Below are 21225 nucleotides of genomic sequence, written 5' to 3'. Positions count from 1 at the left end.
ATCTTGTCAATCTAACTCAAAGAGAATATTAAGTTGATGGTAATAAGAGGTTGTTTCCAGGTTGGTCATACCTCCTGACACTGGAGCATCCATGAACACTGCACCCATCTTCTCAGCAGCAATAGCCATCTCCTTGGACACTGATGGGTCGATGGTGCTGGAGTCAATGAGAAGGGTGCCCTTTTTTATCTTCCTAAAGAAGAGGACAAAAATCAAGAAACAGAATGCTAAATATCTTTGGAAAGACAAGAAGCTTAGGAATATTCAAGCAGGTCTCTTGTGTTGCGCAATCCAAATTTAGACATGCTACGTTGGCATGGATGGATGGATCATGGATGGATGGATGGATTTTACGATTTTTTTTTTCATCTGAACCACTCTTACCAAAAATATTAACTTGAAATACAAAAGTTGCATTCCAAGTAATGTCAGAGCTAAACATTTACTTGTCAATATATATAATAAACAAATATTTTAAATAAATATTGTGTAAAATAAGCTCATCTCATTTGCTACTGGGCAAAAGCTTGGACTTTAAAAAAGTCTTTTTTTTATGTTTTTGAAATAATTGTCTTATGCTAATAAAGGCTGCATTTATTTTATTAAAAATATATATAGTAAAAACACTAATATTGTGAAATGTTATAACAAATTAAAATCAGTTTTTTTTCCTTTAATACATTTAATTTTTTTATTTATTCCTGTGATGCAACTCTACATTTTCAGCACCATTACTTCAGTATTCAGTCACACGATCCTTCAGAAATAATTCTAATATGCTGATTTGTTGCTCAATGAACATTATTATCAATGTTAAAAACAATTGAATATATATGTGTGGAATGATACATGCAATACATTTTTTGGATTCTTTGATGAAAATAATTAAGGTTCTTGCTAAATAAATGTATAAAATTCTTTAAAACAACAACTGTATTGACCCCAAACTTTTGAACGGTAGCGTATAAACCAGCATTATATTAGCCATCATCAGCCATTAAAAAGCAAATATTGGCCAACTACTACTGTAAAGTGCTGTAAACTATTACTCCAATACTATAACATAATGTTACTTTAGTACTACATTTTACATGCCTCCCCTCCAAGCTCAAATTCTCCTGTAAAACACGTAAGTATGGATTTAAGAGTAAACACTGCTGACAGTTTATTCTGAGAGGACATACTTAAGAATGCCATTGGAACCTGTGTAAACCTCAATGACATTGGGGCTGGATGGTAGCATGGTGATGATGCGGTCAGCTTTATCGGCCACTTCAGCGGGGCAATCCAGGATCTGATAGAAGAAGCAGGGCAATTATTTCCATAGACTCATACACAGATCTGTACAGTCTAGACATAAAGCAAACAAGGGAATTATGGCGATTTATTTTGTTTTGAGAGCATTTTGTGAGAAACATACACTTATACCTGTGCTCCTGAATCCTGAAGCTCTTTGCAAGACTCTGGGAAGACATCAGTAGCAATGACAGGATATCCATGCTTCAGTAAGTTTCTAGCCATAGGTGTCCCCATGTTACCCAGTCCAATAAAACCCACTGGGGTCTTGGAGGCCATTGATCTACTACAGGATACTGAAAAGCCACACACAGAAAAAAACAAGTCTTCAAAAAAAACAATCTTCTCTATTTAAACCGAAAGCCATAATAGTGAAATAGCGCACCAAACCAACACCAGAAGATGTTTTAAAATATGTCTATAAATCAGTATGTAGATGTGAGAGCAATCCTGTAAAAATCAATGTAATGTCAGTATAACAGGGGTTTAATCAATCAAATTCATATAATAAAACATTGAGCACCATTAAGAAGATAAACATAATACATTTAACCATCAATATAAATAGTTTTTAAGACTTCCAAAACCATACAGATGCAGATATTTGGAGGAAAACTCAAAATAAACATATTTATGATGTTTAAACTGACTAAATGAGGTGACACATGCTTAAGTCCATTATGTGAAGTTGGTGAGAATGGTGACAAGTGTCTTAATTTCATAACACTTAATTGTTTAGTTTACAGTTGAGCTCTCAAACACCAAGCTGCACTTCACAACTTACATTTCTGATGCATAAAAAGCAAACAGTGACTTGGTTATTGTGCACAATGTCTGTTTATATATTTTGACATTAAAATGTTCAAGTATATTTAAACATGTTCACATATTTTGCAGACTGACAAACAAATCATATATATAAAAAAAGCCATTTCCAAAGTGCTCTGTGCAATACATTAGCGGTGATTTAATCCCTTTGGACTGTCAATTGAGAATTAATGCAGAAATAACATACCCAATGTGAGCTCCACATGTTTATGGCTTCTTTTATAAAAATTCCGACACCCTCTAAACAAAGCGGCCATGCTTATTTCTCTTGACCTCAGCGCCGCCGCCTCACTGACAGTGAACGAGTCAGGAACTCAGGGGGCGGGCTCTATGATTGACAGCACCATTCATCCAATCACTGATAAGGATTTGTCGGCGAGAAATCAGGCAGTTTCTCCCCGAGTTCCTCCTGCTGTGATTTCTTTGAATAAAGTTAAGGTAAAGATTAAGAATGGCTAGACGTTTTAAGCTTCTAAGTGAACTTATGATCGTGTTGTCCTTGCACATGTCCAAATCCTAGAGTGACAGTTTGTGCTAATCTCTTCGGTGTTCTGGGTGCTATTACAAATGCATGAATGACAATGAAATGTCACATCAATGAAATGACAAATTGTGCAATAAATAAAACTAAACTAAAAAAACATTTCCTAAATCACTGACTGCACCAAATAGTTTAGGGTTCCCTTTATAAACGTGTACATTTCTTTAGTTTTTTTTTTTTACTAGCAAAATATATCTTCACTACAAAATGTTGTTTATGAGGTTAATATTCATAAATGATTAAAAAAATATTTTATCCAGTATCAAGAAAGTCATGAAAAAAAATGTTTCATAAGATGTGGGAACTGTTATTTAAAAGCAAGATAGTGTTTAGTTTTCCTTGTGGGTTTTGATTACAATGTCATTAGTATCACATTTTAGTGTAGATTTGTGATTTGCTTGCTTATCATCACCCTCACTTTTTATATACGCATTCTTTATACGTACTAAAAACTATCTATATGAAACTATGCACTTTTCATACACACAGCCGTAACATATCTAGGAAGTTTTAACTTCCTAATATAATTTTACACTAAATAAATGCATACAATGACCTATATTCCAAAACGTCTTGGGTAATGATTGGAATTTTTCCATAATTTCCAAGTATGTTTTGGTGAAGCAATGCCCGATCCGTTAACGAATCGTCCTTTTGAGTCGGATTGAAAGGATTAATTTACGAATCGAACGAAATCATTAAGCTAATGGTCAGAATTTTTGAAGTGAGTCGAGTTTTTTTAACCGGTTCCAGTCCGAAAGAACCGAATTTGCTATATAAAAAAAAAGAGAGTCGGACCTCCCAGTCCCATCCCTATTTTGTTGGGGTTATTCACTAACCAATAGTAAATAGCGAATTTCTGTGACAAGAGTAAATAAACCAATCACAGGGCGCAACCGACCGGAAGTAGCAATGACGTTTCTAGATTCCCAAAACATGACACCCGGTTCAGCTACATGACAGAGACTCGCTTAATCTGCGTTGTCTTGCAATCTAACCAACAAGAGTTACAGATCTTCAAGTAAACATGGATTACAGGTATAACGGACTTAATGAGCGACGGCTATAATATGTACATATAGCGATAATCTTGGAAATATAGGATGGAATTGCATGCGGTCCATCTCGATGTATTTAGGGGTGGGATTGCAGTGGAGTGATTAAAACTCATTTTATCAGCTCATCCTTTAAGGACACCGGCAGTGATTATGTCGAATGATATATAGAAGAAATGCTATATCATCTAGTATACTTCTAACTATCATTCAAACCCGCAGTGACTTGGTAGTTAGCAACATGATGCAAGTGAAATGTGTCTAGAAAGTGGCTTTTGGTTTAAGAATATCACGTTTTAGTAAGATCTAGAATGAATGTTACGTGTAATGACTTCAGTGCGCGTATTGTCATTCTCTATATTCATTAATTCGAGCTGTCATTGAGGTGAAAGGCCTGAACAGTGATGTCAGCAGCATCAGCAACACTGGCATCAATACAGGCCTTCTCGGCATCGCCCCATCCGGCCTGACACAGGGCAGGTCTTCTTCATATGCAGCTGCTCTTAGGCTTATACCAAATGTATGTCAGCTAGGAAATACTTAAGCATCTAATAACATATTTATTCAGTAGAATGATATATAGTTTATTGCAATTTGTGTATGGCTTAAACACACAATCATGCAATTTTAAATTTTCTTCTAGCCTATAATGTCAGTAAACTGTCACGGTAATATCATGAACTAAATATAAACTTATGTGAACATCTCGGGGATTAAAATGAATCAGGAGAGATGTTATGTAAGCTTCGTGTAATATTGATTCTGATTGGTTAATCGCAACGGATGTTTCCAAAAAAAAAATCCAGGGCAACATTGTAACCTTTAGTTTCTTTAAAACCAATGTTTTATCTATGCCTGTGTTATTGTTTTTTCCATGGTCTCTACAAGTACGATAAAATCATTTCAAGTGCTGTCAAATCGATTAATGTCGGTTAAGCGACTCTAACATAAAAGTTTGTAAAAAAAAAAAATATATATATATATATATACACATATACAAATACAAATATACAGTTACACACACATAGGTCGGTTTCTTCAAGCATCTTGAAGATGTTGCCACATTTTTTTCTGTTTCTTCATTAAATCCCAGACTCGATGATGGTGAGATCAGATCTCCATGTGGAGCATAACGGATGTTGTCAGACTCCTTGTGCATACAAAACTATCACTGGAAGACTGGATTATTACAATTAATGGTTTGGAAATGTAAACTGATATTTCCTACTGACATAGGAAATGTATAATATGTAAATTATTTATATAATAAACATATAAATAACTGGTTTAAAACCATTTTTTGATGAAAATACGAACATGCCAAACGACTTTTGCACAATACTGTGCATACACAAACGTTTGTGTTAGATGCAATTAATCACAATTAATCGATTTGACCACACCAATAATTAATTTCAAGTCCATTTTGTTATTTATTTGGTAAATAGATACGTAATAATGCATAATAATAATAAAAAAAACTCCTTCAAGGTGATACAGGTCCCAGTTGGGGTTTATTTCGCAATAATGACCATCTGACTGAACATTATCCCTTATTATGAAAGAGAAAATCTCAATCTTCATTATGTTTTTTATTCCTTGTTGTTTCAGATAGACCAATCACAGGCTTTCCTTGAGCACTTATGATGTCGTCAGCCTGTAACACGGGAGTATCTGCAGGTGGAGGAGGAAGTGTTGTCATGGAGACGTCCAACTTCGCCCATGTCATCTTCCAGAATGTTGGGAAAAGCTTCCTCCCGCAGGCAGCGCTTGAATGTCATTACACACTCACCTCTTTCATCACCCCACATCCAAAAGACTGGGTTGGCATCTTTAAGGTTAGTATATATATTATTTCATCCAAGTCCACAAATATCTGGTCTGTGCATGGCCTACAACATTTAGGTTTTCATAACACAGAAATGCTTTTTGTAAGAAAACGATATCCTTCTCTCGCTCTTCCTTTTATGTCGAAATTTAATCCCTCACTTAATCAAGAGGAAATGAGTGCACGGAAACTTTACATCTTGTTAAGATACAATGACAGTTTATGACTCGTATTAAAAGCACTTCAAATCAACCAGATCTTTCCAGACAGCATTTAGAGTGGTGGGCTGCAGGGGAAAATGTGGATTGGAAAAAAGATGTTTAATCCACTCAATATCACTCGTTTTTGATGGTTAGTTTATGAGGGAAAAGGGTTGCGGTGTGAATGTGTGTGTGTGTTTGCGTGTGTGCGTGCGTGCGTGCGTGTGTGTGTTTGTTTGCGTGCATGTTACTGCTGTGCTGGATGCTGTTGCCGTTTAACAATTGAATCCTTCCTTATGCTTTTTCTTTAGTATTTTCTTTTGTCGTATTTGTGTCTGCAATAAGATTCAGTGAAATAACAGTTATTACCTGCCATAAATAAATCATATTTAGTTAATAGTAGTTAGACTTATTATAGACCAGAGAAAATGGATGGATAAATATCAATATCTATGGACTCATATTCAAATAATCAGTGAGGGAATATAGGAATTATTCTCAGGCACACACACACATTTAATACACACCTTAACCTGTGCTTTGTACTTAGTGAACAACAGGCTCCCTCTGGTGGTATCCAGAAGGTACTGCTCTGAACAGACAGCAGTGAATTGCATAACAGTTAAAAAATGACTTACATTTTCTGTGTGCAGATTTTATTTAATTAGCTAAAATATAATTAAAATGATTGAAACTCGTTTTTCAATTAAAAAGTGGAAAATTTCCGGTTATTTAATGGAATATTTTTTATAACATATGTTATTATTATATCTAAATAATTTTATTTTATCTTTTTATTTGTATAGTTATAAGCTGCAGCTATTTAATTTGTGCTTGTAATTTCCCTGTGCATGTTTTATAAAGTGTTCAGTGGTTTTAAAAAAAATTGAAAACTGTTCTTTAATATTTCAGGCTGTACAAACATAGGATTCTTCATCAAGGAGGACGTTGGGGCATGTTAAAAAAATAGGCTACCTTTAAGCAATTCTCAAAAATGCTGTGTAATCATGCATATACACATACATATAGGTTTGTGCGCACACACACACACACACTCAAACAGGCACTATATAATTAAGTTGTCGCGCACATGCCAAACATGTTCTTATGCACTTGATTTATAGTTATGTCAGCCCTCTTATTATTTAATTTATCATTTATCGGTCCTGTATGTACAAGCATGGCTTGTTTGAAACACACTCGGGTGCCTTCTCTCTCTCTTTCCTCTTTTCTTCTTTGTAATTAATAGGTGATTTCTTCACAGATGACTGTGTGCCAGATGAAAGCAGAATACTTTCCGTAAAAAAAGAGATTACAGATGTGATAAATTGTAATCAAAGTAAATGTCAGGTAGAGTTGTGAAAAATTATGAAGACAAATTGCTGACTGTGTGTGCGTGTGTGCGTGCGTCTGCGTGTCTTGTTTGTAACTGTAAGATGTAACTGTACATGGCATGTTTATGATGGTGGATTACAATCTGTACTTCATTTCCATCATATTTAATTTTAAAAAGCATAAACCCATATAATCACTCATTTGCGCACCCACAATGGGTGGTTTTGGAGGTGAAGATTTTACACTTGCTTCAAAGGCAGAAATGATTAAATCCACATGCACACACACTTTTTAGAGCAACCACACAATTTTAGGCGCCTTTGAAGCAAGTGTAAAATTTTCACCTTTTTCCCGGTCTTTTTTTTCCATTACGCCTCCTTTTCCAACCTTACACACACACACACACACACACACACACACACACACACACACACACACACACAGTGCCCCCCTTTTGCTGCTGGCTAAGAAGGGCAGAAGGGAGGCTAAGTGTTTCCATTCCACCCTGATCTTATTGATATATATAACCTATGAAATTGATATGACACAAAGTATTAGGACTTTAGATCTCTCGCTGAGACTGTCTGTGTTTAATGTTTTGATAGTAAGTAATGTTTCTGTCTTTTTTCTCCCTCTCTCTCCATCTCTGTTTTGACTGGGTGTTCCTTAAACTTTTATATAGTCTCTGTGTTTATGTAGTTTCACTTGTATTGTTATGGCAAAACTAGTCTGATGAACTAGTCTTTGATTTATATGTTTTACTGTAACTGTTTTCAAAGGCCTTCATTGGTCTGGTCACGGAAGTTTTAGTTCTGACTCACTTTGTGTGTGTGTGTGTGTGTGTGTGTGTGTGTGTGTGTGTGTGTGTGTGTGTGTGTGTGTGTGTGTGTGTGTGTGTGTGTGTGTGTGTGTGTGTGTGTGTGTGTGTGTGTGTGTGTGTGTGTGTGTGTGTGTGTGTGTGTGTGTGTGTGTGTGTGTGTGTGTGTGTGTGTGTGTGTTAGGTGGGCTGGAGCAGTGCACGAGACTACTATACGTTCCTCTGGTCTCCCATGCCTGAAAACTACACTGAGGGATCCACTGTTCACCGTACCATCATCTTTCAGGGTATGCACTCACACACGCCTAAGTCAATATGTAAAGTCAATATTTACTTCCATATTTTAGTTTTTTGCACAAACCAGGTTGATTATTTTATTACTGTTATTTTAAGTAAAAAGATGTCATCTTTTCATAAAGAACACAGTTGATCCAAAAGGAATCTTTGTTGTTTTGTTTTCCAAGTAGCTTTCCTGTTATATGTTAGTAGGGCGATGTGTTAAAGGGATAGTTCACCCAAAAATGATGTCATTAATCACTGACCCTCATGTCGTTCCAAACCTGTAAGACTTTCGTTCATCTTCGGAACACAAAAAAAAGATCTTTTTGATGAAATTTGAGAGCTTTCTGTCCCTCCATTGACAGCTACGCAACTGACACTTTGACGCTTCAAAAATTTCATAAAGAGATCGTAAAACTAATCCATTTTAGTTTAAAGATTTTCTGAAGAGACACGATCGCTTTATATGATGAACAGATAGAATTTAGGCTTTTATTCACATATAAACATTCATCAACTCACACATCAGTTGTGGTAAACGGAAGCTCAAACATGTTCGCTTGACATGCGAGAACCAATGAGGTTCATTCTCGTGTGTTACGCAGCGCGTTTGAGCTTCAGAAAGAGATTTGTTTTTGCGCGACAAGCAGGTTCGGTTGAGCTTCTTTTCATGTTTGCTGATCAATGTTCACATGTGAATTAAAGCCTAAATTCAATCTGTTCATCATATAAAGCGATCGAGTCTCTTCAGAAAATTTGAACTAAACTGCTCCGTTAAAATGGATTCGTTTTATGATCCCTTTATGAACATTTTGAAGCGTCAAAGTTTCAGTTGTGTAGCTGTCTATGGAGGGACAGAAAGCTCTCCGATTTCATCAAAAATATCTTAATTTGTGTTTCGAAGATGAAAGAAAGTCTTACGGGTTTGGAACGACATGAGAGTGAGTAATAAATGACATAATATTCCTTTTTGGGTGAACTCTCCAATATTTTGCATTTAGACTGCAGTACCCATTTCAACCACTAGCAGTCAATACTACATACTGCACCTTTGTTTGACAGTGTTGCTAAATTAATCTTTGATGTTTTGTTTTGTTGGGGGCATTTAGTGTTTTATGTTTTGCTTTGTTTTCAAATGGCTTTTTTGTTGTTAGTTAGAGACTACATTCGATAAAGACAAAACTGGGTAACCAAATACTCTGCATGCTGTTTCCTAGGTTATTATGTTCCCCGTAGTGATGGTGAGTTTTATCAGTTCTGCTACGTCACACACACGGGTGAGATCAGAGGTGCGAGCACGCCGTTCCAGTTCCGCCCAGCTACGCCCACAGGGGAGGAGCTACTGACAGTGGAAGATGAGGGGAACTCGGACATACTGGTTGTGACAACAAAGAGTGGACTCCTTGAGGTGTGCAAACCTTTGCCCTGTTCCAATACATACTTATTAGAGTGAACAAAAATGAATACATTTATAAATATTTAAACATTTGTTTAGTTCTATAGTAAAAAGCATTGATTATCGGTGTGTTCACACTTGTAGTTCAGTTCGCTTGGTTTGTTTAATCCAAGCCAAAAAAAAAACACACAAAAAAACATTTAGTCCTGGTCCGCTTAGCGTTCACATTGAAATTTTAACACCTAACCTAAAGATACCGAACCTAATGGCATAGGGATATGTTCACAACCTGATTGGTCGGATTTTATTATGTATATTTCGCGATGGAACTTACCGTACATCCACAAAAAACGATGCTGTGTGCTGGGATAAATGAGCTTGTTGTATGTGTGTAGCCTACATGGTATTTTGACCAGTAAAGGAGTCAAAACTGTGGCAGGAATCCCTCAGTCACACACACACACAAACATCTGCTGCGAGGAGACGCGGTTCTGATGCCTGTATCGAACTGTGATGGGCAACATCACGACTATAATAAGAAAAAGCATTAGGGTCTCATCTTCCTATTTTTGGTTCGTTTACATGTCTTTGGTCCGTGTTGCGTTCATATTTCATTCGAACCGCACCAGACTTCGTTCGGAAGTGGACCGAGGCCCATCTTTTCAGCGCATCTCGGCCCGCTTGAATTGCAATGAACCGCACTAACAGAGCAATCGAACCAGGGTTCGTTTTAATCGAACCAAACATGCCAAGTGTGAACACACCCTAAAAAGTAGTTCAGAGTAATTAACATGGATTGTTTTAGCCAATATTTGTGTGTTCTGAGTTTTAATGTTTATTACAGTATCAAACTTTTATCTTAGCAAAAGGGAAGTTTTAAACATTCTCCAATTAGTTGTGAAGTATGGAGTTCTATTTTTGTGGCGTGCAGAATTGCTGCATTTGAGTGTCCAAATCAGTCATCTCTCAGCTTCCACCATAGTCAGATGCTGTCTTAGAAGGCAGCTGCCTATGTAGATTGCAAGTCAGCTCACTAAGTTTTTGGAACAGATCTTTTTTGGCTTATTATCTGTGTGCTTGTGAGCAGCAGCGTGTGGAGGAAGTTCAACAGGAGTGCAAAGAGCTTCAGAAAGCACTACGCCTCCTCACGCAGGAGAGAGATCAGCTACAGGAGCGGCAGAGACAACAGAACCAGGTACTAAACACACACTCACATATAATGCTGGCCAGCCAATGAAGCAGCAAAGATGGCTTACACACACACACACACACAGTGTTTGAGCAGCATATAACACACCAGAGATCACAAGTTCAAGTTATCTGCACATCAAAGCGCTCTCCTGTGTGTGTATGTTCACATTTGTGCTTTAAGACTTTCTGTCTCCAAGTGTAAAACGCCTTTCTGTTTGACTGACGGTGAACTTACTCCCACAGAGCACTTTATCTTATCAGATAATGGCTGTGCGTGTCTCTGTGTGCATTACTGGCCTTCCCCGTAAAGTCATGTGATTTATCCATATGTAATTCTGACGGTGCTGTGGATGATTTACTGAGAGTAAGAGAACTGGGAGTTTGAGAAACAGAGAGAGACAGAGAAAAGCTGACTTGGGCAACTGTTATCATGGCGGTGCCATGTCGACCACAGAGGGTAGACGTGACGTCAATCGTGAACACACAGCCAGGAGTAAATGTCCACCAAAACCACTCAACTGAAAGGAGGAGACCTGCCCATTCACTGGGAATCTGGGACAACAGCAGCCAGTCACGCGATTTTCTCTCTCTTCCTCTCTCGCTCTCTCATCTTCAGTTTTTCATACTTGTTTTGATGATTTTAAAGGTGCTGTTAGTGATTTCTTTTTTGAAATGCCACACATATAATGTCAATAGTATTACCTGATAGACATTGCTGAAAGGTGTCCTGAGAAATCACAACTGTCTTTGGGACAGCCTAGTGCTTTGTGAAAAGTAGAAAAATTGTCTTGGGGGGCCTTTCACACAGAACACATTTTTGCTATTAAAGAAGAGAAATGTCGGGTAGTGGAAAAAAACGTAAGGTTTAGCTCCACGTTCTTAGAATGCGGTGTCATGTGTGAGACGCTCCAGAACACAGTGGTCAAACACATCCGTTTTTTTTCTTTTTGATTAGGCTATTGTTTATCAGAAACAATCTTTAACTGTCAATCATTTTGCGTCTTTGTGTTTGCATGCATTCAATTGGCTGATGTGCCTTTGGAAGGTGGGGTTTTGAAGAGAGGGTGTGTGACACACCCTCTCTTCAAAGAGAATGTCAAGTTAATGCCTTAACGTCTTTTAAAAAAACGTTTTAATTTTGTTGGTTGATAGCGCTATATTTATTCTTTCCCCTTAATAACTAAACATTAATTTTCATCTGCATTTTCTCAACCTTGTTTTCTTTGTTGTACCTGTAAATTAGTCTTTACTGTCCTTTACAAAAGACAGGAATGTGAAGGTATAATGGTACAGGTATCATATGTTAATACCATGTTACTTTTAATGTAGGCTATATACACTACCGCTCAAACGTTTGGGGTCTGTAAGATTAATGTTTTTGAAAATATTGTGAAATATTCTTTTCCAATATATTATAAAGGGGTCATGACATGAGAAATCAAATTTGCCTTGATCTTTTGACATATTAGAGGTCTACATCCTGCAAGTTTTATAGCCTAAAACGTCCTCCTTATTATAAACAAAGCATTTTATTTAATCAAGCTCCGAAAATGGCTTGTTTTGATATTGTGGTATCTCTGATGTCACACGTGCAAATACATTTGCATACGACATCAGGGAATAGTGCATCATCACACCATAGGCCCCGCCCACTGTCATTCAGTTGCTTAACGGCTGACATCTGCCTACACCGGATGTGAGTGTCTCGTCACGTCAAATAGAACTGTCAACACTGGATACATAATAAAGATGTGCGTCCAGGTTTTGACATATTTCACGGCCTTGAGTCTGTCAACAACAGGACAAATGAAAGAGTGAAAGAATGTTCGATTTGACGCGTCCAGTTTAAACAGCTCGTTTACAGACTTCAGAAAGATCCCGGCAAGTGGATGGTTTATTTTATGGGGCCACAGATCGCGTCTGAGGATTATATGTTTTCAAAACCATTACTCGCGTGCAATAGTGAGTGGGCGTTGATACTGTTTCCTATGCAATGACGTTAGCCAATCATAACAGTGGCCGTTTATTATGCCTTAAAGGAGCTGGTTTACCGTATATGCAAAATAATTGGGTTTCTGCATATATTTGTTTGTTTTTTGTGCAAACAACTTTATTAACATTAAATGTGAACCTGAAATAACAAACAAAATCCATGTCATGACCCCTTTAAAATGTAATTAATTCCTGTGATGGTCAAGGTGAATTTCCAATATTCAGTGTCATGTGATCCTTCACACTCAATTCTAATATGCTGATTTGGTGTAAGGCAAGTAAAACATTTGTATTAATATCATTATGTTGAAAACAGTTGTGCTGCTTAATATATATATATATTTATTTATTTATTTGATCAATTTAATTAAACCTTGCTAAATAAAAGTATTAATTTCTTTTTTTCTTTAAGTACTTACCCCAACATTTTAACAGTAGTGTATGGTTGTACTAAATTATTTCCATATTCATGTACCATTTAAATACAATTTTAAATGCACAAATTGTAAAATATTTATATGGTATCTTATTGTATAAAATAATTTATTTAGTTTATCTATCTCCTATCCCTTTTTAATCGTTTGTTTCGTTACCAATTTTTAACGGATTTTTCCCATTTTCTTGCCATGAAAATAGCTAATGTGGATGATTAGCTATTTTTTTCTTGCCATAAATAGCTCTATTGATGGCAGAAAACAAGTAAATAAATAAAACCATGTAAGTACTATTAATACCAAAAAATATTGTGGCACTCCCTATTGTGGTGGTACCTTGCATTATTTATTAAAGGGACAGTTCACCCAAAAAGAAAAATTCTTTCATTAATTACTCATCCTCATGTCGTCCACTCGTAAGACATTCGTTCATCTTCCGAACACAAATGAAGACCTTTTCAAAGAAATCTGAGAGATTTCTGGGATCGTGTCTCTTCAGAACTAAACTCAACTAAACCGCTCAATACATATGGATTAGTTGTACGATCTTTTTATGAACTTTTTGAAGCGTCAAAGTGTCAGTTGCGTAGACTGTCAATCCACAGAAAGCTCTCAGATTTCATCAAAAAGATCTTCATTTGTGTTCCGAAGTTGATCGAAAGTCTTACGGGTTTGGAACGACATGAAGTAACTAATGACAGAATTTTCCTTTTTGGGTGAACTATCCCTTTAAACATGTCGGGCTACCATGTGTAAATCCTGTCCACAAATTTAGATTTTCCAAAGAAAATGCAAAAAAAAAAAAAAAGTAATTCCATTTGGTTCTGATGTGGTGCTGATGTTTGAGTGCACAACAAGCACATTAAACTCAAAAAAGGGCTCAGAAAACAGCAGGATATGGTTTGATTGTTTTTTTGGTCTTTCAGCGCCCCCTAGTGTTTCTTCTGGAGACCCTTTTGAAGTGTGTAAGTGTGAATTATGAGTGTCACAAAGGACAAAGAACACCACAAATAAAACATTAACACTTTTTATAATTCTCTCACACCCCAGTCACACAAACCCTTGAATATGCCATAAGTGTGCGCGTGTCTGTTAAACTGTCAGAACTTACATATGAAAATAGACTTCCTCTTTATCGTGAGAACATAAGTATATATTTTGCGGCTGCTAATTTTACGACCGCACATTTTATTTGCCTGTGCTGCTATTCCGAAACATCATCGGCCGTAAAACACCACTAGTCACCAGATTAGCCGGAGGACAAGGCGTGTATGCGTGCTTTCAGAACCAGATGTTACTGTGATTTACTGATGACGACTGTTAAATATGAGCCACCGCAACAAAAAGTGAAATCGAAGCCCCCTTCTTTTCCTTCTGACATCATACTATTGGAAAAATGTAGTTTGGAGGCTAATACCTGTCATTTTTTCTCTTCCAATTAAGTGTCCTGTAAACTACCACATTTTTAAAAGTGTCTATGAATTCTGTCATTACCTACAGACGACCCTTTGTTACTAGACTTATAACCTATAAGCTGTTTGAGAGAGGAACATCTTCTAAAATAACATTTTTAAATTGTGTGTATACAATAAATATTGTGTGTATATATTTTTAAATAATTGTTTAAAATAATTGGTTGGAACACTTTTGAATCAGTATTGGCCGTTGCAGCTTTTTGCTGTTGAGTATTTTGATTGGCTGGAAGGTATGATTGATAGCATTTGCTGTCCAATAGCAGGAGCTGCAGAAAGGCCTGTGCGAGGAGAAGGAGGAGGCTCACGCCAGAGTGAGACAGCTTGAGCAAGACCTGCTAGAAATCACACAAAAAGCTGTTCTTAAAGAGACCGAACTGGACTGGTAAGGCCCATACACACATTACCTGACATTAATATAATTAATATCATTTACATATTTACAGGACGTTCCATACGTCTGAGACAACTCGTTAAACACTACTTTTATTGTGCATTTCATTTTTTAATAGTATTTTTCGATTTTGTTTATCTCTGACTGCATTGTCAGATTATTCTTTTTTTATCTCTCACTAAATTGTAACATTTAAAACAAGAATTTTCTGTAAAGCTGCTTTGAAACAATATGTATTGTGAAAAGTGCTCTTAAAATAAGTTTCTCTATTATCAGCATAACAATTTGAGGGAAAATTTATTTGAAGAAGCAATATTAATTTCACAAGGTTTATTGCTTTAATAACAGCAGCACTTATAAAGCTTGATGATCATGTTCTACAGAATGATTTGAGATGATCATGAGTGACATTGATCACATGAAGAGTTCATGTGATCAATGTCACTCACAGATTTGATTACTTGATTTGTGACACACAAAAAAACAATTTTATTCCATAATGTTTCGGGTTATTGTCAGTTTTGAACTTGATTTTGAATCCCAGACTTGTATTCTCTATGTACTATATGGAATGTATTTATGTACATATATATCTATGTACTATATGGAAAGGGGATGATTTATATGCTGTATTTATTTTTTTGTCGTCCAGTTTAAAAAACAGACTTCAGAAGGTGATTTCTGAGAGGGACGGTCTTCAAGCTCAACTGAAGAATGAGAGAGACGATAGGGATCTTCACAAAGTGAGTGTGTGTAGTATCTACAGGTTATAAAGTGTGATTAATCAATCGTATGACGTGCATTGATCCACGTTGTGTGTGCACAGTCTCATGTGCGCAGCGCCGAGCTGGAAAACACTAAACTCAGTGCAGAGCTGCAGATGCTGAAGGCGGTGGAGCTGAACAGAGAGGTCACCATCGCACAGTACCAGGAGGAACTGCACAGACTACGCACGGATAGAGACACACACACCACTGATGCCGTAAGAGACGTCCGTTTGAAGAATATATGAAGACTTCAGGTGCAAAAACCATCTGACATTTTTCTTTTAAATGAGCATTTTATCAGGATCCTATGTTTAGGTTCAGCAATTTCACTTTAATGGCAATGAAAAGGTTGTTAGTCAGTTATTGAAATGCCTTATTTTCAAAACTGTCACTGATAAGAGTTTAAAAACATTAGAATGCTCATTTAAAAGAAAAATATCAGACAGACAGAGGATTTTGCATTTGAGGTATTCATATGCAAAAACAATAAATATATATTCATATACACTACTGGTCAAAAGTTTGGAATACATTTTTTAATGTTGTTGTTGAAATAAGTCCTTTTGCTCACAGAGGCTGCATTTATTAAAAAATACAGTAAAAACAGTAATATTGTTGAAATATTATTACAATTTTAAAAAACTGTTTTTAATTTGTAATATATGTTGTAATGTAATGTATCCCCTGCGATGAAAAAGCTGAATTTTCAACAGTCATTTTACTCCAGTCTTCAGTGTCACATGATCCTTCAGAAATCATTAAAATATGCTGATCAATGTTGAAAACGTCACCGTGATACATTTCCATTCAAAAGTCTGAGGTAAGAAAAAAAAAAAAAAAAAAGCAATTTGTACTTTTATTCAGCAAGGATGCAAAAATTTATCAAAAGTGACATTTATAATTTTATAAAATATTTATATTTAAAATAAATGTGATTATTTTGACATTTCCATTCATCAAAGGAATCCTGAAAAAATTATTTCCAGAAAAATGTTGCAACATTGATATAAGAACCATTATTAATAATTAAACCAATAATACTTGAGCACCATCGGCATATTAGAATGATTTGTGAAGGATCATGTGACACTGAAGACAGGAGTAATGATGCTGAAAATTCAGCTTTGCTATCACAGGAATTTTTCATAATATTACTATTTTACTTTATTTTGAATAAATGAAATGCAGCTTTGGTGAGCATAAGAGACTTAAAAAAAAAAAAGTATATAAAAAAACGTAATTATTCCACTTCTACTTTTGACTGGTAGTGTAAATCATGCGTCCTCTTTCTAATGCATTTGTGGGCATCTCCAGGGTCTCAAAGAGCGGTTGCGTCAAGCTGAGGAGCAGCTCCAGGCCACGCGGCAACAGGCGGCCATGTTGGGTTCTGAGTTACGCGACGCCTCCGGCGGGCGAGATCGCACCATGGCTGAGCTGTACCGTGCCCGTCAGGAGGCTGAAGACCTACGAGCCCGTTTAGCTGAAGCCCAGGAAGAATGCAGGCATGCTCAGAATCAGCTGGACAGGATGAGAAGCCAGGCATCACAGGAAGTGGTAACTACAACTGACCTTCCCTCATGTTTATTTGACTGTGAAGAGATCTATTAATAACAATATAAAGAACTCGTGGTTTGTTTAGACCCAATGTGAACTGAGAGATAACTTATTTTAATTTCAGGGCAGGGCTGGAGTGGGTGTGGCGTCAGAGCTGGAGGCGGAGTTACAAAAGGAAGTTGAGGAACTAAAGCTGCGTCTGAATATGGCTGCAGAGCATTACAAAGAGAAATACAGAGAGTGCCAACGGTTGCGAAGACAAGTCACCAAACTAACTCAGCAACAGGAGACGCAGCAGGGGGTGAGTTACTGCAATTTCACGAAAACGGCACAATTAATCTTATGCTCTTAGAATGATGAAGGACCTTGTAGAGCTTGACATCCAGTTCTGAGAGAAATCTAAAAATATTGCACGTGTTTTAGGACTCTAGCAGGAATGATGCCTCTACAGAGACCACGCTGGAGTTACACACCCCAGATGCAGAGACACCTCCCACAGGTATTGACATGCTCAGAAATGAATCTCCATCACACATCGTCAAACTAGTTCCGTTATATAACCGAATGTTCGTAGGAGTTAATTTACAAAGAATTCAAAGTCAGTAATAAAAGCTTGCATCTCTTTTTTGAAAGAAGTAAATCATTTTATTCAGCAAGGGCGTATTAAACTGATCAAAAGTGACAGTAAAGACATTTTATAATGTTACAAAAGATTTCTATTCCAAATAAATGCTGTGTTTTTGAACTTTATATTCATCAACGAACCCTGAAAATCCGGTGGAAAAATCAGTTTCAACAAAAATATTAAGCAGCACCACTATTTTTAACGTTGATAATAATAAGAAATGTTTCTTGAGCAGCAGGTCTGCATATTAGAATGATTTATGAAGGATCATGTGACACTGAAGACTGGAGTAATGATGCTAAAAATTCAGCTTAGCCAACACAGGAATAAACTACATCTTAAAATATATATATATATAATTTATATACAGTATATATATATATATATATATATATATATATATATGCAAACAAAAAAAACGTAATTTTGAATTGTAATAATATTTTACGACATTACTTTTTAATTATATATTTTTAAATATATATGTATTCCAATAGTTCGTAGTAGTGTCATTTGAAGCATATTTAAAAAATTTTAGACCAATTACAATAAAAATATCAACTACATTTCAAATATAGGCCAATATATATGTTATTGGCTTCAAAATGTACATAATTGTTTGTTATTGGCTGTTATTGTTATTGCATTAACATCTTATATTTGAAAGATCAACATCCTGCTGAGATCAAACCTGCAGTGCAAAGACAGAGGGATGATGAAGGTAGACCTGGACAGGAGGAGAAGGAAGACGAAGAGGAGGAGGAGGAAGATGATGACGAAGAGGAGGAGGAGTGCAGCGTGTCAGTAGAAGCTGAGCTTGCCAGCATGGAGGAGAAATGGAGAGAGCAGTGCACCGTCAATGAAAACCTGAAGCTCCTGCTAGCCAATGAGGAGAAGCGGTTTCAAGTATGTAAACACACACACACACACACACACACACACACACACACACACACACACACACACAGAGAGAGAGAGGCACATGCATGATTCAGGTTCCTTTAATCCCACAGAGAAGAGCCAGCCACAGATACATGCATTTATTTGCATAAGATGTCCGCACACACAAGAAAAACTTCCACGGGTTGATTTTTTTTCGGTCTGTTTCACTGAGGTATCACATTTCCGTCAGTCGTGTGTGTGTGTGTGTGTGTGTGTGTGTGCAACGGAACTCATAAAGGACAGAGCTGGCCAAGTGGAAAGGAGGTCATAAAGGTCTCTTCTTGTCTGAGTATTTAGACAAAGCTGGAGACACCATCAAAAGGAAAGTCTTTTATTTACAGCGTGTTTAAACGCGTACACACTTTCTCACCGGATGCTTTATGACTGTTTACTTCAGAGCAGGGTAAGATCTTAGTAAAGCCATTTCAACTAAACTTCAAACCCAAACAGGCATTTACAAGAGGATAACTCAGAAAGAGAGAAAGAGAATGAGATCAGCAGAAAGTAAGCTAGTAGTGTTTGCTTTCTTTCTCTGTTAGATGATAGATCTCTAGTTACAAAGACATACTGTAGTAAGGAGGTTGCAGGCAGCCCATTTATCAGTCTGTCTCCGTTATACATACTCTCAGCTCAAACTTGACGTCTCAGTTAACAAACTTAAACCTACACTCTTATATAGGACTGGATTTCAATTTAAAGGGATAGTTCACCAAAAATGTTTTAAATACGAACCCTAATTCGCAAGCCATACATTTTTATTTTCTTTCTGTAAAATGCAAAAAGAGATTGTCCAGGCTCTTTTTTTGATACAACAATGAATGTCAAAATCCAAAAATGTCTATATTCTAATATACACTACCGTTCAAAAGTTTGGGGTCAGTAAAGAAATTCATACTTTTATTTTGCGAGGACACATTAAATTGATCAAAAAGTGACAGCAGAGACATTTATAATGTTACAAAAAAATTAGGTAACACTTTATTTTACAGTGTCATTGTTACACTATTACATTACACGTAGTTACTATAGTAATAACTATTAATTATGCATAATTACATGCAACTAAGCCAATCCTAACCCTTTATTAAGTACATGTAGTTCCTTAATATTACTGAGTACTTAAATGTATAATTACAGTGTAACAAAGACACCTTAAAGCTGCAGTCCGTCGTTTTTCCTCTTTGTCGCCATCTCTGTTAGAAATCTGCAATTGCAGTTATTCGCGGAATTATTAACTGTGCGTGGGTAGTAAATCGGCATGAAACAGCGCGGATGAACACAATGTATTGAGGCTGCCGCGTCGCTGTGGATACTGTAACGTTACTGTCATCAGCAATCTCAGAGTATACTTTTTGAAAGTGTCAACATTAGAATTTTCATCGGAAAATGTCATCTGAACAAGTAAGTAACATTCACTTTTGTTCTGACCAAATTCGGGGGGTGGGGGGAAGCATTGCAGTAGGCTATCATGCTGATTAAATCTAACGATTGCTTATATCACGTCAAAACGTGAAAAATATATATTTTTTAAGTCTTTGGGTTTTACAACTGGTGAATCTCCAGTTGTCACTGGTGATTGTCGCTTTAAACTTTCGGGATCCGCCATACCAAGTGCTAAGCTAAATCTCTCCACCTCCATCATCCACACACGCTAGCCGGGACTCATTCTCTATGTGTACAGAAGTGACGTAATGACGCAAAGACATGCTCGAAATTCCCGCGGAAATCCACCAGTACCACTGGAATTAAAATCATTATTACAAGCTTACCGTTTTGAATCGAGGTAAGGCAAGCAGATCGTTTTGAACACTGGCTGGTTACGTTTTTTTTCAAAAATGTCTTTTTTGATATTTTTAAACCCAAAAAAGTGCCGGACTGCAGCTTTAAAGGAAAGTCTAACAAAACATTATATTTTAAATGCTGTTCATTTGAACTTTCTGTTCATCCAAGAATCCTAAAAAAAAAAAGGATTCCACAAATATATTAAGCAGCACAATTGTTTTCATCATTAATAATACCGGTAATTAAATGTTTTTTAAGAGGCATGTTAGAATGACTTACGAAGGATCATATGACTCTAAAGACTGGGATAAATTACATTTAAAAAAAATATGAAAAATAAGTAACTGTTTCCACTGTATTTTTGATCAAACAAATGCTGCCTTGGTGAGCATAAGAGACTTCTTTCAAAAGCATAAAAATGTCTTTACAATCCAACCTTCTACGATGCGAGTAAATAACTCACATATGTGACCAAATTTCACGAGAGGCTACTAAAA

At 36.5% G+C, this 21225-nt stretch overlaps 2 protein-coding genes across 3 annotated transcripts in view; one reads left to right on the top strand and one right to left on the bottom strand.

Moving 5' to 3' along the window:
* The window catches only part of hibadha (3-hydroxyisobutyrate dehydrogenase a), a 28165-nt gene extending 25696 nt beyond the window's left edge, over positions 1-2469 (bottom strand). The window contains exons 1-4 of the mRNA XM_079591804.1: positions 2312-2469; positions 1429-1592; positions 1185-1294; positions 72-193 (exon numbers count right to left, since the gene is read on the bottom strand). Of these exons, the coding sequence (XP_079447930.1) occupies positions 72-193; positions 1185-1294; positions 1429-1592; positions 2312-2381 (466 nt within the window). The 5' untranslated portion in view covers positions 2382-2469. The remainder of the gene's footprint in view (positions 1-71; positions 194-1184; positions 1295-1428; positions 1593-2311) is intronic.
* Positions 2470-3563: 1094 nt separating this feature from the next.
* tax1bp1a (Tax1 (human T-cell leukemia virus type I) binding protein 1a) overlaps positions 3564-21225 on the top strand; it is a 30581-nt gene continuing 12919 nt past the window's right edge. The window contains exons 1-12 of one of the 2 annotated variants that reach the window (XM_079590042.1): positions 3564-3703; positions 5332-5558; positions 8085-8187; positions 9397-9587; positions 10663-10770; positions 14928-15049; positions 15711-15801; positions 15885-16040; positions 17140-17379; positions 17504-17680; positions 17803-17878; positions 18672-18910. In XM_079590042.1, coding sequence (XP_079446168.1) covers positions 5364-5558; positions 8085-8187; positions 9397-9587; positions 10663-10770; positions 14928-15049; positions 15711-15801; positions 15885-16040; positions 17140-17379; positions 17504-17680; positions 17803-17878; positions 18672-18910 — 1698 coding nt within the window. In that variant the 5' untranslated portion in view covers positions 3564-3703; positions 5332-5363. The remainder of the gene's footprint in view (positions 3704-5331; positions 5559-8084; positions 8188-9396; positions 9588-10662; positions 10771-14927; positions 15050-15710; positions 15802-15884; positions 16041-17139; positions 17380-17503; positions 17681-17802; positions 17879-18671; positions 18911-21225) is intronic. The other variant, XM_079590043.1, reaches the window with a different exon arrangement.

This window comes from Phoxinus phoxinus (genome assembly GCF_949152265.1).
Source record: "Phoxinus phoxinus genome assembly, chromosome: 19".
Classification (NCBI taxonomy): domain Eukaryota; kingdom Metazoa; phylum Chordata; class Actinopteri; order Cypriniformes; family Leuciscidae; genus Phoxinus; species Phoxinus phoxinus.
The sequence above is the reverse complement of the archived record's forward strand: the minus strand, read 5'-3'. Positions and strand labels throughout refer to the sequence as shown.